Source organism: Silurus aristotelis (genome assembly GCF_946808225.1).
Source record: "Silurus aristotelis genome assembly, chromosome: 3".
Classification (NCBI taxonomy): domain Eukaryota; kingdom Metazoa; phylum Chordata; class Actinopteri; order Siluriformes; family Siluridae; genus Silurus; species Silurus aristotelis.
Window position 1 is genome coordinate 27,826,061 of NC_139576.1, and position 20,555 is coordinate 27,846,615.

General features: G+C 38.4%; 1 protein-coding gene across 2 annotated transcripts; it reads left to right on the top strand.

Annotated features, from left to right (window-relative positions):
• The first annotated feature begins 210 nt into the window (after window positions 1-210).
• LOC310723186 (uncharacterized protein) lies at window positions 211-19,100 on the top strand. 2 transcript variants are annotated; one of them, XM_083535932.1, is made up of 6 exons: window positions 211-718; window positions 1,793-1,892; window positions 3,333-5,018; window positions 7,462-7,525; window positions 8,619-8,743; window positions 18,942-19,100. In XM_083535932.1, exons 1-6 carry the CDS (start codon window positions 674-676, stop codon window positions 18,971-18,973), a joined length of 2,052 nt encoding a protein of 683 aa, XP_083392058.1. In that variant the 5' UTR covers window positions 211-673; the 3' UTR covers window positions 18,974-19,100. The 2 variants fall into 2 exon arrangements, with proteins under 2 accessions (XP_083392058.1, XP_083392057.1); XM_083535931.1 differs by lacking the exon at window positions 18,942-19,100 and adding an exon at window positions 10,027-10,498.
• Window positions 19,101-20,555: the final 1,455 nt, after the last annotated feature.

Here is a 20,555-nt window from a genome sequence, read left to right on the forward strand (position 1 = left end):
AAGACCTACATATAACATACTGTTGCTCTCTTTAAATATAAACAGTGAAGCATTATGGTAGTTAATTGGTGTAAGTAAGATATTTAAGTGAAATGCATAATCAGTTTGCTTTCATGATTAACAAAATGTAAAAGAAAAAGAAAAAAAAGGCAAAATAAGGGAACATGAGTGAATAAGGGAAGGTGGGAGGGGTGAAGTAGGATGGGGGCGTTTCCTCTGTTTCTCTAAAGCCCAGGCTCAGGGATTTTTGCTCTGAGTTGACCTGTATTTGATCAGAGAATTAAAACAAGTCTTCACTTTTTGTAAGGGGGATTTTTTTAGCTGAAGCTTTGACCTGCTTTGATTTTTTTTTTTCTTGAAATAAACCTCATATAGGCAGTCGTATAACTCGCAGTACTCACAGATTAGTTAAATCAAGTGCAGACTGTGATCATGCATTCACTTTGACAGGTTTTAAATGTTTTCCTGCATGCAGTTAAAACACAGAATATAGTTTACTATTTTATTAGAATCATGTTCTGTGTGCAATGGAAAGAACACTGGGGCATGTATTAATAGGAGACAAACACAGTGCAACAAGTTTGGCAAGTTTCATGATATTTAAATAGACTTTTGCATAGAAGGGTTTTAAACAGCAAGGCTTATTTTCCACAAGTTTTTGAAGAGCACAAAAATGGCGGCTTCCTTGCTCAGATTTGGACGACTGGGATCTCGAAAGGTAACAAACTAAAAATCACATTTTTTTTGTTTTTATTTGTTGCTGCGGTTAATCTTAATACGGTTAAACCAGCCGCAGATTGATAATACCACGGTCAAGTCAGCCGCACTTTATTTTGCTATGCGCGTCTAGTCGTGCACTTACGGTACGGGTGGTGGGCGCGGTCGAAATAGATGTAAATACGCTTCAGAACGGCTTTTCTGTTCGTATTTATGGTATATATATATATATATATATATATATATATATATATATATATATATATATATATATATATAATATAATATATCAATGCACATATGAAAACACTCTTAAAATAGCTTTACTGTATAGTGTTTAAGACTATACAGTAAAATATAAAAGCAAAATCACCTTTATTTTACCTTTATTTAAATATTTGCTTAATCATTAAATTGATCTTTACTCAGAGTGACCCTGAAAATCACTGAATTAATTTTCAGCTCGTTCTACTGTACAATTTTCAAGAAACATAAACATCACTGCATTTGAATCACAATATTCAAACCCTCATAAAATATTTCCTTTTATAGGTTTGATCAATCTTTCAAAGAATTCTATATAATAATAAATCATAATAATATATTAATAATTTAAAGAAAAAATATAATCAAGTATTATCTGTTAAAACTGTCCATCTGTGTTGTGTCAGTCAGTACTATGGTTTGTCTTGTGTTATACACTGGAATGCATGTTATAAACCCTCTAATGTTACACATCATTTGGTGACAGATGCTTGTTTTGAGTGGGTAAATGTGAATACAGGTATGGTCCAGTATCAAGAATGTGTTATCAGTTTAAAAAAGTAAATTGACTCATTAGGCAACAAAGGAAACAGTGGGATTGGTGTGTCCGCAGTTTTAAGTTCCTAGAATACTTTAATTAAATTGTAAATAAAAGTAAACCTTATAGTTAACCTTAAAATCCAACCTTTTATATATATCGATATGCAAGCTGATCTGTTTCATTCCATTGTCATGATATGAATACAGATCAACAACAAAAATATGTGCAGAATTATGAACTGGAATACACTCATTTCCTTTCTTTTATTAGGTCCTGCAGGCAGACAGCTTGAGTGTATTACAGAAACCCAGAGCAGTTGCTTTCAGTTCAAAATCCGGGGACGGCAAAAAGTCTAAAAAGTCCAACACAGGTATGCAGAATGAATGCAGTGTTTTATTTTTTATGTCTTGAACTGTTGGATCACACTGTATTTAACCATCATATCATATGTGTCATTATTGACAATCACAATCCATATTTAGTATGCAGTATTATTATTACTCTACTCGTGTGGAAATACTTTCAGCTAGATACTGGTGCATGGCTGTGGGATTTGTGCCTATTCAAGCATCAGGCGCTGCTTTTGGGAAAAAAGTATACTACGTGCACAGTCAACGTTCCAGGTCATGCCTTTATGCAGGACATGTTTTCCACTTTTAACTTGGCAAACCATGTGTTTATGTATCTTGATTTGTGCTCAGGGGCATTGTCATGTTGGAACAGGTTTGGGCCTCAGGATTTCTATACAGTTGTGTGCTTCCAACATTGTGTTGACAGATTAAAATATGAATATGATGGTCAGATGTGTATAAATATAATGTTTAGGACCAAATAGTGTACTTTTTAACAGCTTATTTTAAGGGTAATTCCAGCACTTTCTATATATAAGAAATGGAAAATGCACATAAAAAAGAAATCAAGATCAGATAAAGACCTGTTTTAAGCTGCTAAATGGCTTTAAAGGAAACGTTAAAGAAGTTTCACTGAAAAGTTGTTTCAAATGAGTTTCTCACTGATTACATTTTTATCGTTTTACAACAAATCCATTATATTTGGACATTTCTTTAAAGATTGAGTAAAAAAAATTGTATAATTACATTTTTTTAAGAATATTGCATAATATAGTCAAAAAGATTATTTTTAAGAAAAGGCAACAAAGCAGTATTATTTCCTACAACAGTTGTACAATGGCAAAAATTGTGTGTATGTGTACTACAGTATGGCACCCACTAAAAATGCCATACTATGTCAAATAAAAACTTTCTATAGTACATATCATCTGAAAATCCCTCCAGTATGTTCTTAAGAGTTCAATTCCATCTAATTCACTTCACTTCAGTTTAATTGCATAGTGCATTTAACAGTGGATTTTGTCCCAGAGCATATTTACAGAAGTATATTGATTATACGTTTATCCCTAATGAGCAAACCAGTTGTGACAGTGGCGGTGGTAATAGTGGAATGGCAGTCCACCTAAAACTAGAATGATCAATATTTATATGCAGGACTAAATAATATCTGAAATAAAAGAGAAGGAAAGGCAGGTTTGATCTAGTTTATTCACTGAGATCAGTTATTCATTAATAAGGGAAAAAAAATCTTCTAAAAAGCCTTTAGCACCACAATGTTGATTTTGTTTTCAGTGATTTATAATACACTTGTACTGTATTTGTTTAAGCATTTACACCAACACTTTGACTATATTTACTCGATATTGTGGTTCTTTAGTGGTTAGAACTGGGGAGTGAAATGCATAAATATAAATAATCTAATTTATCTGTTTGCCTATATGCCTTTCTTTTTGTCACAGGGAAGTCCACATCAAAAACGTACTTTGATATAGATAAACTTATCGAATATAAATCCAATCCAAGAAATACCAAGGAGGGGGTAACACCTGCTGCTTCAGCTTCCGCCGCTGCCAGAACTGTGTCTGCAACTGCTGCAGCCATTCCTCAGCAAACTGCTGAATCCATTACTGCACCTTCTCCAAGTGAAACTGTTGCAGAGGTCTGTCCAGCTGCAGTGGAAACCACACCTATCAATGAGGTTGCAGTTGTTCAACCTGCTATGGAAGCTGGAGCAGCAGTTCAAGAGGTCACATCCGAAGTTGAAGTAGAAACTTCACCAAGTACTCAAGCTGCCTTAGTAGCTGGAATTGAACCTGTTGCAGAATCTGACACTCCTTCCACAGCTAAAGCTAAATCCATTGCAGAAGCAACCACAGAAGAACCACAGAATGCTCTCATTGATGCAGCCTACGCAGAAGCTCTTGAAAAAGTCATGGCTCAAGCAGCTCCTGCCATAGTTGTTCCAGAAGTTACTGTAGAAGTTCCAGACGGTGCAGCCTGTACAGGGGTTGCTACTGGAGTTACAGCTGAACCAGCAGCTGCCGCCGCTGCCACTGCTGCCAGAACTGTGTCTGCAACTGCTGCAGCCATTCCTCAGCAAACTGCTGAATCCATTACTGCACCTTCTCCAAGTGAAACTGTTTCAGAGGTCTGTCCAGCTGCAGTGGAAACCACACCTATCAATGAGGTTGCAGTTGTTCAACCTGCTATGGAAGCTGGAGCAGCAGTTGAAGAGGTCACAGCCGAAGTTGAAGTAGAAACTTCACCAAGTACTCAAGCTGCCTTCGTAGCTGGAATTGAACCTGTTGCAGAATCTGACACTCCTTCCACAGCTAAAGCTAAATCCATTGCAGAAGCAACCACAGAAGGACCACAGAATGCTCTCATTGATGCAGCCCACGCAGAAGCTTTTGAAGAAGTCATGGCTCAAGCAGCTCCTGCCAAAGTTGTTACAGAAGTTACTGCAGAAGTTCCTGATGGAGCAGCCTGTACAGGGGTTGCTGCTGGAGTTACAGCTGAACCAGGAACTGCAGGCGAAGCTGCCCCTACAGAGGTTGCCCCGGTATTTACGCCTGAAGTAAACCCTGCTACAGCTGCCTCAGAAGCTACCCCAGAAGTTAAGAATGAAACAATCACCAATGAATTTGCCTTAGAATCTGAAATTGAAGCAGCCCACACAGACATTGTCCCTGTAGATATGGCAGAAATAAGCCTAACAAAAGTTATCCCAGAAGTTAAGATTGAAGCAGCCCCTATTGGCGTTGCCTCAGAAGTTGCAGCTGAAGCAGGCTCCACTGACGTTGCCCAAGAGGTTACAGCTGAAGCAACCCACACAAAAATTGCAGCTGAAGCTGCACCTTCTGTAGAATCTGAAGCTTCACCTGTTCCAGAATCTGTTATCGAGACTGTCATGGAAGCTGCTGCTGAAGCAATAACCGAAGCCATTGCAGAAACAATCCCTGTCGAAGCTGTTGCTGAAGTAGTGGAAGCAATTGCTGAAACTGTAGCTGAAGTTGTTGCAGAAGCTTCAGTAGAAGATGCCCCTATAGTTTTTAGTGAAGATGCACTTGGAGAAAAGCTGAATGACATTGCCAATGTGATCACAGATCCAGCAGAAACTCCCGTCACAGTTGATGCGCCTGAGGGTAGTCACCACCATCACCTCCTTTTTTGACTGCTTCTCAATATTCATAAAGAATAAATAGTTTTTTTTACTCTTTTTAAGTCACTGCTACACAGCATAATTAGATCACATTACATAAAAAACATTATTGTTTTTTGCCTGGTGTTTGCCTCACTACAATGTTACATTCAGTCTTAGGGTACAAAGCATGAATTTTTATTGCATTTATGTTTTATCACTGCACTTCAAAAGACAGTCCTGTCATCTTACCAAGTGGAAATAACTTGAATATAATCACATTAAGCTAGTATTTTCATTTCCAATATTGCTTCAAATAGTCTTTTTCGAAAAGATAATAAGTATATATTTCTAGAAAGAAGCAAAATTATTTGTCATTAGAATAAAAAAAAACAAAAAGCTTAATACGGTCCAGAAACTGGTTTAATGAGCTAATATTGGTTTATTTTACTGGTATAATAAGTAATATTAAACTTTTGGCTATTTTTTAAATATTTTGATAAGATTACTTTTTTGCAGCATGACCTGCATTTATTTGTTTAAATGACAAATGACACTCTTTAACGTTCCTTTTTTTTTTTTTTCTTCCTTGTTACTTATGCACATATGCACTTTATTTTCTATATAAAAGCATGCTCCTATTAAATATTAACATTTTAAAATAAATATTCATTAAAATAATGCAAAAAGAACAGAAAAATTTGGACAAAAAGGCACAAAGCAATCTTCAGTTCTAAAAGTTTTATGCTATTTGAATAGTCCTTAAGTCTTCACTAAGATTATTTTGAGAGTCACAGGCATGGCCATTTATCATATACAAACCCGATTCCAAAAAAAGTTGGGACACTGTACAAATTGTTAATATAAACAGAATCCAATGATGTGGAAGTTTCAAATTTCAATATTGTATTCAGAATACAACATAGATGACATATCAAATGTTTAAACTGAGAAAATGTATCATTTTAAGGGAAAAATAAGTTGGTTTTAAATTTAATGGCATCAACACATTTAAAAAAAAGTTGGGACAAGGCCATGTTTACCTCTGTGTGGCATCCCCTCTTCTTTTTATACCAGTCTGCAAACGTCTGGGGACTGAGGAGACAAGTTGCTCAAGTTTAGGAATAGGAATGTTGTCCCATTATTGTCTAATACAGGCTTCTAGTTGCTCAGCTGTCTTAGGTCTTCTTTGTCGCATCTTCTTCTTTATGATGCACCATTTCAGTACCCGGATCCTTCTTCTACACAGCCATGATGTTGTAATTGATGCAGTATGTGGTCTGGCATTGTCATGTTGGAAAATGCAAGGTCTTCCCTGAAAGAGACGACGTCTGAATGGGAGCATATGTTGTTCTAGAACTTGGATATACCTTTCAGCATTGATGGTGCCTTTCCAGATGTGTAAGCTGCCCATGCCACATGCACTCATAAAACCCCATACCATCAGAGATGCAGGCTTCTGAACTGAGCGCTGATAACAATTTGGGTTGTCCTTCTCCTCTTTAGTCCGGATGACATGGCATCCCAGTTTTCCAAAAAGAACTACAAATTTTGATTCGTCTGACCACAGAACAGTTTTCCACTTTGTGGAAAACTCAGTCCATTTTAAATGAGCCTTCGCCAAGAATAAACGCCTGCGCTTCTGGATCATGTTTAGATATGGCCTCTTTTTTGACCTATAGAGTTTTAGCCGGCGACGGCGAATGGCACAGTGGATTGTGTTCACCAACAATGTTTTCTGGAAGTATTCATGAGCCCCTGTTGTGATTTTCATTACCGTAGCATTCCTGTATGTGATGCAGTGCTGTCTAAGGGCCCGAAGATCACAGGCCTCCAGTATGGTTTTCTGGCCTTGACCCTTACCCACAGAGATTGTTCCAGATTCTCTGAATCTTTGGATGATATTATGCACTGTAGATGATGATAACTTCAAACTCTTTGCAATTTTTCTCTAAGAAACTCCTTTCTGATATTGCTTCACTATTTTACGCCGCGGCATTGGGGGAATTGGTGATCCTCTGCCCATCTTGACTTCTGAGAGACACTGCCACCCTGAGAGGCTCTTTTTATACCCAATCATGTTGGTCCTCCAGCTGTTCCTTATATTTACATTTAACTTTTTCGGCCTCTTCATGCTACCTGTCCCAACTTTTTTGGAATGTGTAGCTCTCATAAAATCCTAAATGAGCCAATATTTGGCATGACATTTCAAAATGTCTCACTTTCAACATTTGATATGTTATCTATATTCTATTGTGAATAAAATATAAGTTTATGAGATTTGTAAATTATTGCATTTCTTTTTTTATTCGCAATTTGTACAGTGTCCGAACTTTTTTGGAATCAGGTTTGTATATTAGATAAACAGTAAGCATATTCAGATAATGTTCTGTTTGCAAGAATATGTGATAATTGTCATGCTGATAATTGTCTTTTTTTTCTTTAAGCTGGTTTGGACCCTATTCAGAAACTTTTTTTGGATTCCATTCGCAGCTATTCCGCAAAGAGCATGTAAGTGTGTCTCATTCTGATGATGGTGTGTCCAAATAATCTATTTCCATAGTATTCATACTATTAACTCTAACTATTTAACTCATTATCACAATTTGTGAATTTATTAAAGGGAGTTGATAGCTTAGTGCAGAGGTGTCAAAATCAAATTGTGCCAAACTTAAAAACTGGGATGGTCACGGGCCAAACTCAATATTTATTGAAAGATTGACTGCAATTGTGCATGTTTTCCCTTCTCTCCAGATATGTATTGTTAAACCTTTTCATATGGAAACAAACTTTAGTTTTGCACAAACATTGAATCTGGAACAACCAAAGCTTAATATTATAAACACATGAGAAATTACATCCACAGTCCATGCCTTGAAATAGAAAAAGTCTTTCTCTTTTTAGATGCAAGTGCATCATGTCTGGGTTTAGGCTCTGAGCTGAGGAAATCCTCAGGATTGAGTGAAGATGTTCATCAGTGAGACTTCTAAATGGTGTTTTGTTCATCTTCATCAAAGAGAGCAGTTTCTCACATAGATATGTGCTGCCGAACATAGAGAGCATTTGAGCAGCTTGGGCACAGAGTTGTGCAGTGTGTCGGGGAGGAAACATGCAGCACACACAGAGTCGTACTTTGACTTAGCGTGTACTGGAGTTCAATCAGCTCAATTTGAAGGTTGGTTGGTGCACTTTACACGTCAACCACAAATGGATTACTGAGCAGTTTAAATCTGCATTTCTGGGCTTCAAAGTCTGTAAATCGCTGGGTAAACTTCAGTGTTTTTTAGTGGTCTCGACTGACGCGCAAAGCAAAGCATTCTGGGATATATAATATTAGCGGTGTATGTGCTATATACTGGCAGGCTAGCTCTAATACACATTTAATATAATCTTGCAGGCCAAATCCAAATCTGGATAAGTGGATAAGGCATTGGACTTTGGATCTGAAGGACATGAGTTTAAATACAAGCTATGCAAAGATGCCACTTCTGGGCCCCTCAACAAGGCTCTTAACCCCAAAAGCTGCTCATTTGTTTGAGTGAGATAAATGCAAGCTGCTATGGATAAGGGATTTTTTAATCTGTGTGTAAAACTGTATGATCAGGGAAATTGGTGGTCCAGTTGATGCAGGTCCGGAATACCACAAGGCTCTGCAAGAGGAAATCAGCAAACTACGAAGATTATATGGTGGTGGAGACCTAGACTCATTCCCAGAGTTTAATTTCCCAGGTGGGTCAGTGATTTATTAAAGTATTACCCTTTACTAAGCTTTGTTGTGTTTGTGTTTATCATACACAAATGGATGCACTCAAAAAATACTACAAAATATTGATCTTAATTTTGAGTAAATAAATTCTGTTATTGCTTCTATGAATAGTGTTCAGTTTCAGTATTACTGAGGTAGACCTTATTCTGTGTGAACCTTACATAAGATTTACCTTTAATAGCCCCAAGCTACTTGCTCATCCCAGTCACAAAGCATTTATGAAAACGATGTTCTTGCTTGAATGAGCTCATACAGTCTGATCAACCATGCGAGTTAACGAATGAGCAGAAGCTACATGATTCAGCACAAGCAACGCTAGTAAACATATCAGAACTTACACAATAGTATAACGTATGAAATCATAACTACATCTTTTTTCATTCTCTACATACAACATTGCTATTTTCTCTGTTTAAAATTCTTTGTATATGTGATGTTTGTGTTTTTCTTAAAAAAAGCTTAGGACTTCACCAATGAATTCCAAAGGCAGACATGAGACATGTCATAGACACATGACACAGCCATTTTATTGACCTTGTAAAAAGTTGAATCTCCACATAAGGTGGTTACTGAAAAAATAATAGCCAAAAAATACAGCGTGCCAAAAAGAAGGGATACCTTTGGCATGCTACATGTATAAAAGTTTTTCACTTGAGCTTAAACACATAAATAACCTTTCTTGTACTTGAGTGTCGATGCTATTTTTGTTCAATTATATTGATGGATCAATAAAGACCTCTCTAACTGCAAAACAAATGCATAATTTTACAAACTCAAAAACACTATGTTTGGTTTGTTTTAGTTTAAAGTTCAATAACAAGGATATAGAGTAGTGATGTTTGGATAGTTGATCTGTAGTGAAGCAAAATTTTAGGTTCCCTGGTGGTCTAGTGGTTAGGATGCGGTGCTCTCACCGCTGCGGCCCTGGTTCTTGCGGATCATGAATACGGATGATCCGCTGTGGCGACCACTAAAGGAAGAAGCCGAAAGAAAGTTATTAATTAGAAAAAGACTTAAGCCTATTTCTCCACCATTTCTAAGATCCATGTACATTTTAAAGTGGTAAATTACATAAAAATAAAGATAAAACTGCACTGCTTATTTTTAGAAGAATCAGCTATACATGAAATAAATATAAACACAAAGCTAACCATCATGTTTAATGACCACATTTAGTAAAAAAAGCCTGAGCCCAGTGTCACTGTCAAGCAAGCCTTTAATTATTATAACTTCATTTTTCTTACAGAACCAAAGCTGTATGAATTTTCTTCCGAATGAAACAACGAGATCACACTCTAATGCCTCAGCCTGGGACAAATACGATAACTTTGTTCTTGTTTGCTCTTTCTGCAATATATTTTTATTTGAGTGTGAAGCCTTTTCAACTTTCAGATAAAAAGCATCTATTTGTAATTCAATTTGTAATTTTTTTTGCAGAGTTTTCTTTATTCACTCTCAATACCTAGTTTAATGATATAGTTTACTTCTGGTTCTGATAGATTTGTTTGTGAGCATTTGTCACATTATTTGATAATTAGCACCTGTATAAAAACCTACAGTTGAACCCTACACTGTTTCATTGTATGTCATACAAGGTTGATTTGTTCACAGTATTTTGCTTTCCTCATATATGCAATGTGTATGCTATGTTTTCTTTTGTGTGTCTTTTCATTTGTATATAGTTTGTATGTGAACCTTAAATAAAATGTCCTATCAGAGTCCTTTTAAGTATAGTCTTTGCCATTGGCTCCAGTAAGCTTGAGTCTTAGGGCGATACATCTTCCCAAGAGGGTCGTCTCTCGCCTTCCTGTATCCACCTTATGATAGGAGCTATATTAGTATCCGCTGCTTGAGCAAAACGCAGTTCTTCAGCAGTCCACCCAGAGAATGTAGAAATACTGGCGGTGATGGCAGGCTGCACTACCCCCACTGCACAAAACTCTGGGGTAACAGCTGTGGGTACATACCTGTTCAAAGTCAAAATCACACTGGTCTGCCTGGTGACAGATCTGAGGGCTACTAGAGATTGGATTCTTGAGGTTGCATGGGCAGGTTGTACGGCATCGCCTCCGCGAAAGTACGTCAGCGTTGTCATGACAGCGGCCAGGGCAGTGGACAACTCTAAAGACATACTCCCCAAGCTTCTCAAGCCACCTGGCCAACTGGTCCTTGACCTCTTCAACTGCTGCTTCAGATTTCATAGCAGGTTGAACAACAGCAACCTCATTGATAGGTGTGGTTTCCACTGCAGCTGGACAGACCTCTGCAACAGTTTCACTTGGAGAAGGTGCAGTAATGGATTCAGCAGTTTGTGGAGGAACGGCTGCAGCAGTTGCAGACACAGTTCCAGCAGCGGCGGCAGATGTGGCAGCAGGTGCTACAGCCTCCTTGGTATTTCTTGGATAGGATTTATGTTCAATAAGTTTATCTATATCAAAGTATGTTTTTGATGTGGACTTTCCAAAAAGGAAGGCATATAGGCAAACAGATAGATTAGATTATTTATGTTCATGCATTCATGCACTCCCTAGGTTTAACCACTAAAGAAGCACAATATTGAGTAAATTAAACAAATTAAAAAAGGATTAGTCAAAGTGTTGGTGTAAATGCTTACAGTACAAATGTATTATAAATCACTGAAAACAAAATCAACATTGTGGTGCTAAAGGCTTTTTAGAAGAGTTTTAATCTTACTCAATGAATAACTGATCTCAGTGAATAAACTAGATCTATCCTGCCTTTCCTTTACTTTATTCAGATGTTCTTTAGTCCTGCATATAAATATTGATCATTCTAGTTTTAGGTGGACTGCCATTCCACTATTACCACCGCCACTGTCAAAACTGGTTTGCTCATTAGGGATAAACGTATAATCAATATACTTATCCACTGTTAGACAATAGACACTATCCACTGTTAAATGCACTATGCAATCAAACTAAAGTGAAGTGAATTGAATAGAATTTAACTCTTAAGAACATACTGGAGGGATTACCAGATGATATGTACTATAGACAGTTTTTATTTGACATAGTATGGCATTTTTAGTGGGTGCCATACTTAAGTACACATACACACCATTTTTCCCATTGTACAACTGTTGTAGGAAATAATACTGCTTTGTTGCCTTTTTTTTAAATAATCAAAAGGACTATATTATGCAATATTCTTGAAAATGTTAATTATAAAAAAAATTTTACTCAATCTTTAAAGAAATGTCCAAATATATTGAATTTTTTATCAAAATGATAGAAATGTAAACAGTGAGAAACTCATTTGAAACAACTTTTCAGTGAAACTTCTTTAACATTTCCTTTAAAGCCATTTAGCAGCTTAAAACAGGTCTTTATCTGATCTTGATTTCTTGTATGAATATGTGCATTTTCCATTTCTTATATATAGAAAGTGCTGGAATTACCCTTTAAATAAGCTGTTAAGATGAACACTATATGGTCCTAAATCTTATGTTGATACACATCTGACCATCATATTCTTTTTTTAATCTGTTCACACAATGTTGGAAGCACACAACTGTATAGAAATTCAGAGGTCATCTGTTCCAGCATGACAATGCCCCTGAACACAAATCAAGATACCGTGCATGTGGCATACTCTTTCCCTAAAGCAGCGCCTGATGCTTGAAAATGCACAAATCCCACAGCCATGCACCAGTATCTAGCTGAAAGTATTTCCAGACGAGTAGAGTAATAATAATACTGCATACTAAATATGGATTGTGATTGTCAATAATGACACATATGATATGATGGTTAAATACAGTGTGATCCAACAGTTCAAGACATAAAAAATAAAACACTGCAATTATTCTGCATACCTGTGATGGACTTTTTAGACTTTTGCCTTTCCTGGATTTTGAAATGAAAGCAACTGCTCTGGGTTTCTGTAGTACACTCAAGCTGTCTGCCTGCATGACCTAATAAAAGAAAGGAAATGAGTGTATTTCAGTTCATAATTCTGCACATATTTTTGTTGTTGATCTGTATTCATATAATGGCAATGGACTGAAACAGATCAGCTTGCATATCGATATATATAAAAGGTTGGACTTTAAGGTTACCTATAAGGTTTACATCTATTTACAATTTAATTAAAGTATTCTAGGAACTTAAAACTGCGGACACACCAATCCCACTGTTTTCTTTGTTGACTAATAAGTCAATTTACTTTTTTAAACTGATAACACATCCTTGATACTGGACCATACCTGTATTCACATTTACCCACTCAAAACAAGCATCTGTCACCAAATGATGTGTAACATTAGAGGGTTTATAACATGCATTCCAGTGTATAACACAAGACAAACCAACCAACAAAACAGTAAAAAAAAAAGGGTTTTAACATCAAGAAACCACGCCTGCAAAAATGACCTCTTTTTAGTACCAAACAGGTGTGTTGGATACGCACTTAGTACGACTTGCATAGGTCCATCTATCCCCAAATCATCTGGGCAGGTGGCATCATTCCGGCTAGAACCAGTAGCTCTGACATCACCGAGTCCTATCACCTGGGGTGACATTCTCATCAGCGGTGTTAGTCATACTTGAACTGAGCCGATCAACAGTTATCTCTGTTGAGGTGGAGAACCATTTTCTTATATCCATTGTTAAAGATTTTTTAATTAAAATAGTGTTATGGTAAATGTTTTAGACAAACTTTAGAATAACGATTTCACTGACCATTTAGCCTACTGATTTACGTTACTGACGTAGTGGCAGCATGTATGTAATTGGCGACTATGTATCACTGCGTTATGGGTTAGTAATTTTTTATTTATTTATTTATTTACTTATACTCTTCATTCTTTACAGCGGTATTACATTTTATTAAGATTAGCTGCAGCAACAATAAAAACAAAAAATGTGATTTTTAGTTTGTTACCTTTCGAGATCCCAGTCGTCCAATTCTGAGCAAGGAAGCCGCCATGTTGGTGGTGTCAGAAAAGAAAAACTCTTTATATAGAAATTTCAAGAGGCCGGAGAACACATCTGAAAAGTCAGACAGTCACATGAGACTAAAACATCCTCAAGGTAAAAATTTTTTTTAAATGTCATTTTTGATTCTTGTTAAGTTATGCATAATAGTGTTGTATGATTAAGACCCGAGCTTTGGTTTGCCTTGCATTTTAGATTTTTTCCAGCTATTTGGGGTTAGGAAGAACCAATAATTATAATAACCAAATATTTTTTGAACGAAAAAAAAAATTATGTCCACTTATGTGTACACTCGGTCTGTATCTACAGAAAACAATCAAGACACCATTGTGTAACAAAGTGCAAATATTATTTATTTACAGTCTGAGCACTGTGCCTGAACATTTTTCATTGTTACTGTCCCAAATCCCTTTCGGTAAGCAGGCCCACATGTTGCTATGAGACACACTTATCACAGCAAACAGCGAGAGCAATTGAGGATTGTGCGAGAGCTAATCATTGGTCCGAAAGGACTATGACTGTGCAGATGAGGTTTTGTCTGGTAGGTGCCGCAGGTGCAGTGATCCACAAGAATCCCCGTTCCGGCCGTTGGAATCATGGCCGCATAGTAGAGGAAGTTGAGGCTGCATATGGCCCCTCGTCCGAACATGCTGCTGCCATTGGAATAGAGTTAAGGCAGAGGGTCCGCAAAGCAGGTGAGCCACTCCATGTGCGGCTGTATCACATTTAGAAAAAATGTTGATATTGTGCAAACACTGCTGGAAGAGCGACCACGTACTCTGGCCCGCGCCTATGAAATACACAAGAGTGATAGAACTCGAGCAGCTGCAGTGCGTGAATGTCCAGACCAGGGTGGGGGTGACGAGGAAGATGCAATGCTGTCAATCCCTGTGTGGAGGGAGAAAAACCACTCAAAAGGAGAATTCAAACCTCACCCACAATAATTTATGAGGAGGGGTAAAATTAATTGGGAAGAGATTATCTGTCACAACTGCCAAGGCATTGGTCATATGAGGTGGAACTGTCCTTCGCCCAGGCTCAACCTGGAAAGTATGACTCCAACCCTTCCTCTGCCTTTCGGGACCCAGCCTGCTTCCACAGTTCTCAGTGTCAAGGGGAGTGGGCCGGAGATGTGTATCCATATTCTGTTGTATGACATGGAAATATGTGCCCTGTTGGACAGTGGTGCCAGTAGGAACCTGTTACCTCAGATTTGCTATGAGGCCATCGATGCTGAAACTATCCACTGTACCGGCCCTGCAAGGAATAAGTCCTGCGAATGTTAATGTCTTTGGTGAAGTGGACATTCCAGTGCAAGTTGGAGCTCACACAGTCAGTGTTGATTTCATTGTAGCAGATGTAGCTGAGGGCACTAAATCCAAATCAAATAAAATAAAATTTGTCACATACACATACATACATGCCCCATTCTGGGGCATCCTTTTTTGGGCATGTCTTGACTTCAGCAGTCAGAAGATAGTATTGTTCACTGAGCAGATTCCGTATTTCAACCAAAAGAACAAGCCCAGGGTGCACGTGGTCCGCATAGCATGCACAGCTGTCCTTGAAGCAGGACGTGAATTAATCGTTCCAGGCAATTCACATTTCCGGGGGCAAGTACAAGGCAACATACTGCTGAGTCCGACTAAAGGCTTCACGGAGAAGCACCAGGTGATGGTGGCACGGATTATAATTGATGCCAAACTAAGTAATCGAGTGCTCGTGAGACTGTATAACCCAGGTACTGTTGCTGTGAAGGTGATGAAAGGAGTAATTGCTTGGAATCCTTCAACCTGCCCATGTGGTCCAGGTCAAAACTACTATGCCACCCTTGGTGGGTCTATGCCCCTTTGTCCCAAGTCACTTACAGTCACTGTTTGCAGAAAGTATCTGAGGAAGACAGAACAGCATGAGCTCGCAAAGCTGCTCCAAACTTACGGTGATGTTTTCTCCACTAGACCCACAGACATTGGACGCACAAACCTAGTGCAACATGATATTCAGATCTGGCCTAGCCCACCTGTGAAACAGCAACCACGTAGAATGGCTTTTAAGAAACAACAAAGTGCCATCGAACAGATTAAACAGTATTTGGAGGCTGGCCTAGCCTCCCAAAATAATAGCTGCTGGGCTTCACCCATTGTAATGGTGCAAAAAAAAATAAAAAATGAAACCATACCAGGCACTAAATGAGTGCACTATAAAAGACGCTCACCCACTCCCAAGGATCCAAGACACACTAGATACACTCTACACAGCAAGGTGGTTTAGCACATTGGACCTTGTTTCCGGGTACTGGCAAGTGGAGTTGACCCCACAGGCGAGACAAGCAGCTGCGTTCCTAATGGATCGTGTTTTGACAGGGATGCGGTGGGATACCTGCCTGGTATAACTGGATGACATCTTTGTGCTAGGCAAGGATGTAAAGGAAGTGCTCCAGTGCCTGGCGCAGGAACCCGAAATTAAAACCCTCAAACTGTTGTCTCTTGTGGTCTACCTGGGCCACATCGTCTCAGAGCAGGGGATAGCCACCGACCCCGAGAAAGTGCGGAAAATTAAAGAATTGCCACAGCCCACAAGTGTTCAAGAAGTCTGTCAGTTTGTGGGGCTCGCATTCTACTACAGAAGTTTGGTCAAAGACCTCGCTGCGGTTGCAAAGCCCCTTTATAACCTGTTGAGAAAACATGCTTGATTTCACTGGACCCCTGAGAGCCAACAGGCCTTTGATGAGTTAAAGGAGCTGCTCATTACTACCCCCATCCTTGGCTACCCAATGGACAGTGGTAACCTTGTTCTTGACACAGATGCCAGCAACTTCGGAATTGGAACTGCAGTTGAGAGCTGTGCTTTCTCAACTGCATAAAGGTGAGGAACGTGTGCTAGCATATGCCTTAGAATCTGAAATTGAAGCAGCCCCCACAGATGTTGTCCCTGTACATATGGAAGAAATGAGCCCAACTTAAATTATTCCAGAAGTTAAGATTGAAGCAGCCCCTATTGGCGTTGCCCCAGAAGTTGCAGCTGAAGCAGGCTCCACTGACATTGCCCCAGAGGTTAAAGCTGAAACAACCCACACATAAATTGCTGAAGCTGAAGCTGCACCTTCTGTAAAATCTGAAGCTTCACCTGTTCCAGAATCAGTTATCGAGACTGTAATGGAAGTTGCTGCTGAAGCAATAACCAAAGCCATTGCAGAAACAATCCCTGGCGACGCCGTTGCTGAAGTAAAAACTGTAGCTGAAGTTGTTGCAGAAGCTTGGCAGCTTGAAGGCAGTGTGTCGGGGAGGAAACATGGAAACTGTGCAGCACCCACAGAGTCGTACTTTGACTTGAGCGTGTCACTACACTGAAGTTCAATCAGCTCCATTTGGAGTTTGGTTGGTGCACTTTACACGTCAACCACAAACAAATTACTGAGCAGTTCAAATCTGCATTTCTGGGCTTCAAAGTCTGTAAATCGCTGGGTAAACTTCAGTATTTTTCAGTGGTCTCGACTGATGCGCCAACGCACTTACAAAGCATTCTGGGATTTGTAGTATTAGCGGAGTATGCGCTATATACTGGCGGGCTAGCTCTAATATACATTTGATCTGATCTCATGATCTCACCAAATATCATTACACAATTGGATTTGCCCCGTGGGCCTGAGTTTGACACCCCTGGGTTAGTGGATAAGGCATTGGACTTTGGATCTGAAAGACACGAGTTAAAATACAAGCCATGGAAAGATGCCACTTCTGGGCCCCTCAACAAGGCCCATAACCCCAAATAGACTAGACTCATTCCCAGAGTTTAATTTCCCAGGTGGGTCAGTGATTTATTAAAGTATTACCCTTTACTAAGCTTTATGTTTGTGTTTATCATACACAAATGGATGCACTCAAAAAAATACTACAAAAAATCTATCATTATTTTGAGTGTACAAATTGTGAATAAATTCTGTTATTGCTGTTTAAACTTCTATGAATGGTGTTCAGTTCCCATTTCAGTATTACTGAGGTAGACCTTATTCTGTGTGAACCTTACATAAGATTGACCTCCAATAGCCCCAAGCTACTTGCTCATCCCAGTCAAAAAGCATTTATGAAAACGATGTTCTTGCTTGAATGAGCTCATACAGTCTGATCAACCATGCAAGTTAACGAATGAGCAAAAGCTACATGATTCAGCACAAACAACGCTAGTAAACATATCAGAACTTACACAATAGTATAACGTATGAAATCATAACTACATCTTTTTTCATTCTCTACATACAACATTGATATTTTCTCTGTGAAAATTCTTTGTATATGTGATGTCTGTGTTTTTCTTTAACAAAGCTTGGGACTTTACCAATGAATTCCAAAGGCAGACATGAGACACCTTATAGACACATGACACAGCCATTTTATTGACCTTGTAAAAAGGAAAATATAAGAGAAAAATAATAGTCGAAAAATACAACATGCCAAAAAGAAGGGATACCTTTGGCATGCTACATGTATAAAAGTTTTTCACTTGAGCTTAAACACATAAATAACCTTTCTTGTACTTGAGTTTCGATGCTATTTTTGTTCAATTATATTGATGGATCAATAAAGACCTCTCTGACTGCAAAACAAATGCATAATTTTACAAACTCAAAAACACTATGTTTGGTTTGTTTTAGTTTAAAGTTAAATAACATAAGGATATAGAGTAGTAATGTTTTGATAGTTGATATGTAGTGAATCAAAATTTTAGGTTCCCTGGTGGTCTAGTGGTTAGGATGCGGCGCTCTCACCGCTGCGGCCCTGTTCGAGCCATTAGGGTTGCACAAGCCAGTGCACTCTTAGTGCCGGTCCCAAGCCCGGATAAATGGGGAAGGTTGCATTAGGAAGGGCATCCAACGTAAAACATGTGCCAAATCAAACATGCGCTCATGAATACGAATGATCTGCTGTGGCGACCCCTAATGGGAGAAGCCGAAAGAAAGGTATTACTTAGAAAAGGACTTAAGCCTAGTCCACCACTACTAAGATCCACGTACATTTTTAAAGTGGTAAATTACATTCAAATAAAGATAAAACTCGACTGCTTATTTTTAGAAGAATCAGCTATACATGAAATAAATATAAACACAAAGCTAACCATCATGTTTAACGACCAGATTTAGTCAAAAAAGCTTGAGCCCAGTGTCAGTGTCAAGCAAGCCTTTAATTATTATAACTTTTTTTTCTTACAGAACCAAAGCTGGATGAATTTTCTTCCGAATGAAACAACGTGTTCACTTTCTTATGCCTCAATCACAAATACGATAACTTTGTTCTTGTTTGCTCTTTTTTGCAATTAATTTTTATTTAACTGTGAAGCCTTTTCATCTTTCAGATAAAAAGCATCTATTTGTAATAAAAAAATAAAAATAAATTATATATATATATATTATTTTTTTTGCAGAGTTTTCTTTATTCTCTCTCAATACCTAGTTTAATGATATAGTTTACTTTACTTCTGGTTCTGATAGATTTGTTTGTGAGCATTAGTCAAATTATTTGATAATTAGCACCTGTATAAAAACCTACAGTTGAACTTTACACTGTTTTATTGTATGTCATACAAGGTTGACTTGTTAACAGTCTTTTGCTTTTCTTATTTATGCAATGTGTATGTTATGTTTTCTTTTGTGTGTCTTTTCATTTGTAAATAGTTTGTGTGTGAACTTTAAATAAAATGTTGTATCAGAGTGCCATCCTTTAAGTATAGTCTTTGCCATTGGCTCCAGTAAGCTTTTGTTGCTGGGTCTTAGGGCGTTACATCTTCCCAGAAGGGTCATCCCTCGCCTTCCTGTATCCACCTCTGGATAGGAGCTATATTAGTATCCGCTGCTTGAGCAAAACGCAGTTCTTCAGCAGTCAACCCAGAGAATGTAGAAATACTGGCGGTGATGGCAGGCTGCACTACCCCCACTGCACAAAACTCCGGGGTAACAGCTGTAGGTACATTATTTACCAGTTCAAAGTCAAAATCACACTGGACTGCCTGGTGACAGAGCTGAGGGCTACTAGAGATCGGATTCTTCTTTAGTAGTGGCCAGGGCGATGGACAACTCTGAAGTCATACTCCCCAAGCTTCTCAAGCCACCTGGCCAACTTTCCCTTTGGTTCTCTCATCCTCAGCAGCTACTGAAGGCTACTATGGTCTGTGCATACGGTGAAGGATCTGCCAAACAGGTACTGACAAAAGTGTGCTGTGAACACCACTACAGCTAAGACTTCTCTTCGTTTGGTGCAGTAAAGAGCAGAAGGAGTGGCAGATTCTGCAACAGGTTCAATTCCAGCTTAGAAAGCAGCTTGAGCACTTGGTGAAGTTTCTACTTCAACTTCGGCTGTGACCCCTTGAACTGCTGCTCCTCTGCAACAGTTTCACTTGGAGAAAGTGCAGAAATGGCTTCATCAATTTGCGGAGGAATGGCTGCAGCAGTTGCAGACAAGGTTCCAGCAGCGGCGAAAGCTGCAGCAGCAGTTGTTACAGCCTCCTTGGTATTTCTTGGATTGGATTTATGTTCGATAAGTTTATCTATATCAAAGTACATTTTTGACGTGGACTTTCCTGTGACAAAAAGAAAGGCATATAGGCAAACAGATAAATTAGATTATTTATATGCATGCATTTCACTCCCCAGTTCTAACCACTAAAGAAGCACAATAATAAATAAATAATTAAAAAAAGGATTAGTTAAAGTGTTGGTGTATATGCTTAAAGAAATACAGTACAAGTGTATTATAAATCACTGAGAACAAAATCAACATTGTGGTGCTAAAGGTTTTTTAGAAGATTTTTATTCCTTCTCAAATCAAAT

Excerpts from the sequence above, each read along its gene's own strand:
- LOC310723186 (XM_083535932.1), top strand. The coding sequence starts at position 674 with ATGGCGGCTTCCTTGCTCAGATTTGGACGACTGGGATCTCGAAAG. Across the intron at positions 5,019-7,461 it reads CACAGTTGATGCGCCTGAGG|CTGGTTTGGACCCTATTCAG; the intron begins GTAGTCACCACC and ends TTTTTCTTTAAG. Across the intron at positions 8,744-18,941 it reads CCCAGAGTTTAATTTCCCAG|AACCAAAGCTGGATGAATTT; the intron begins GTGGGTCAGTGA and ends TTTTTCTTACAG.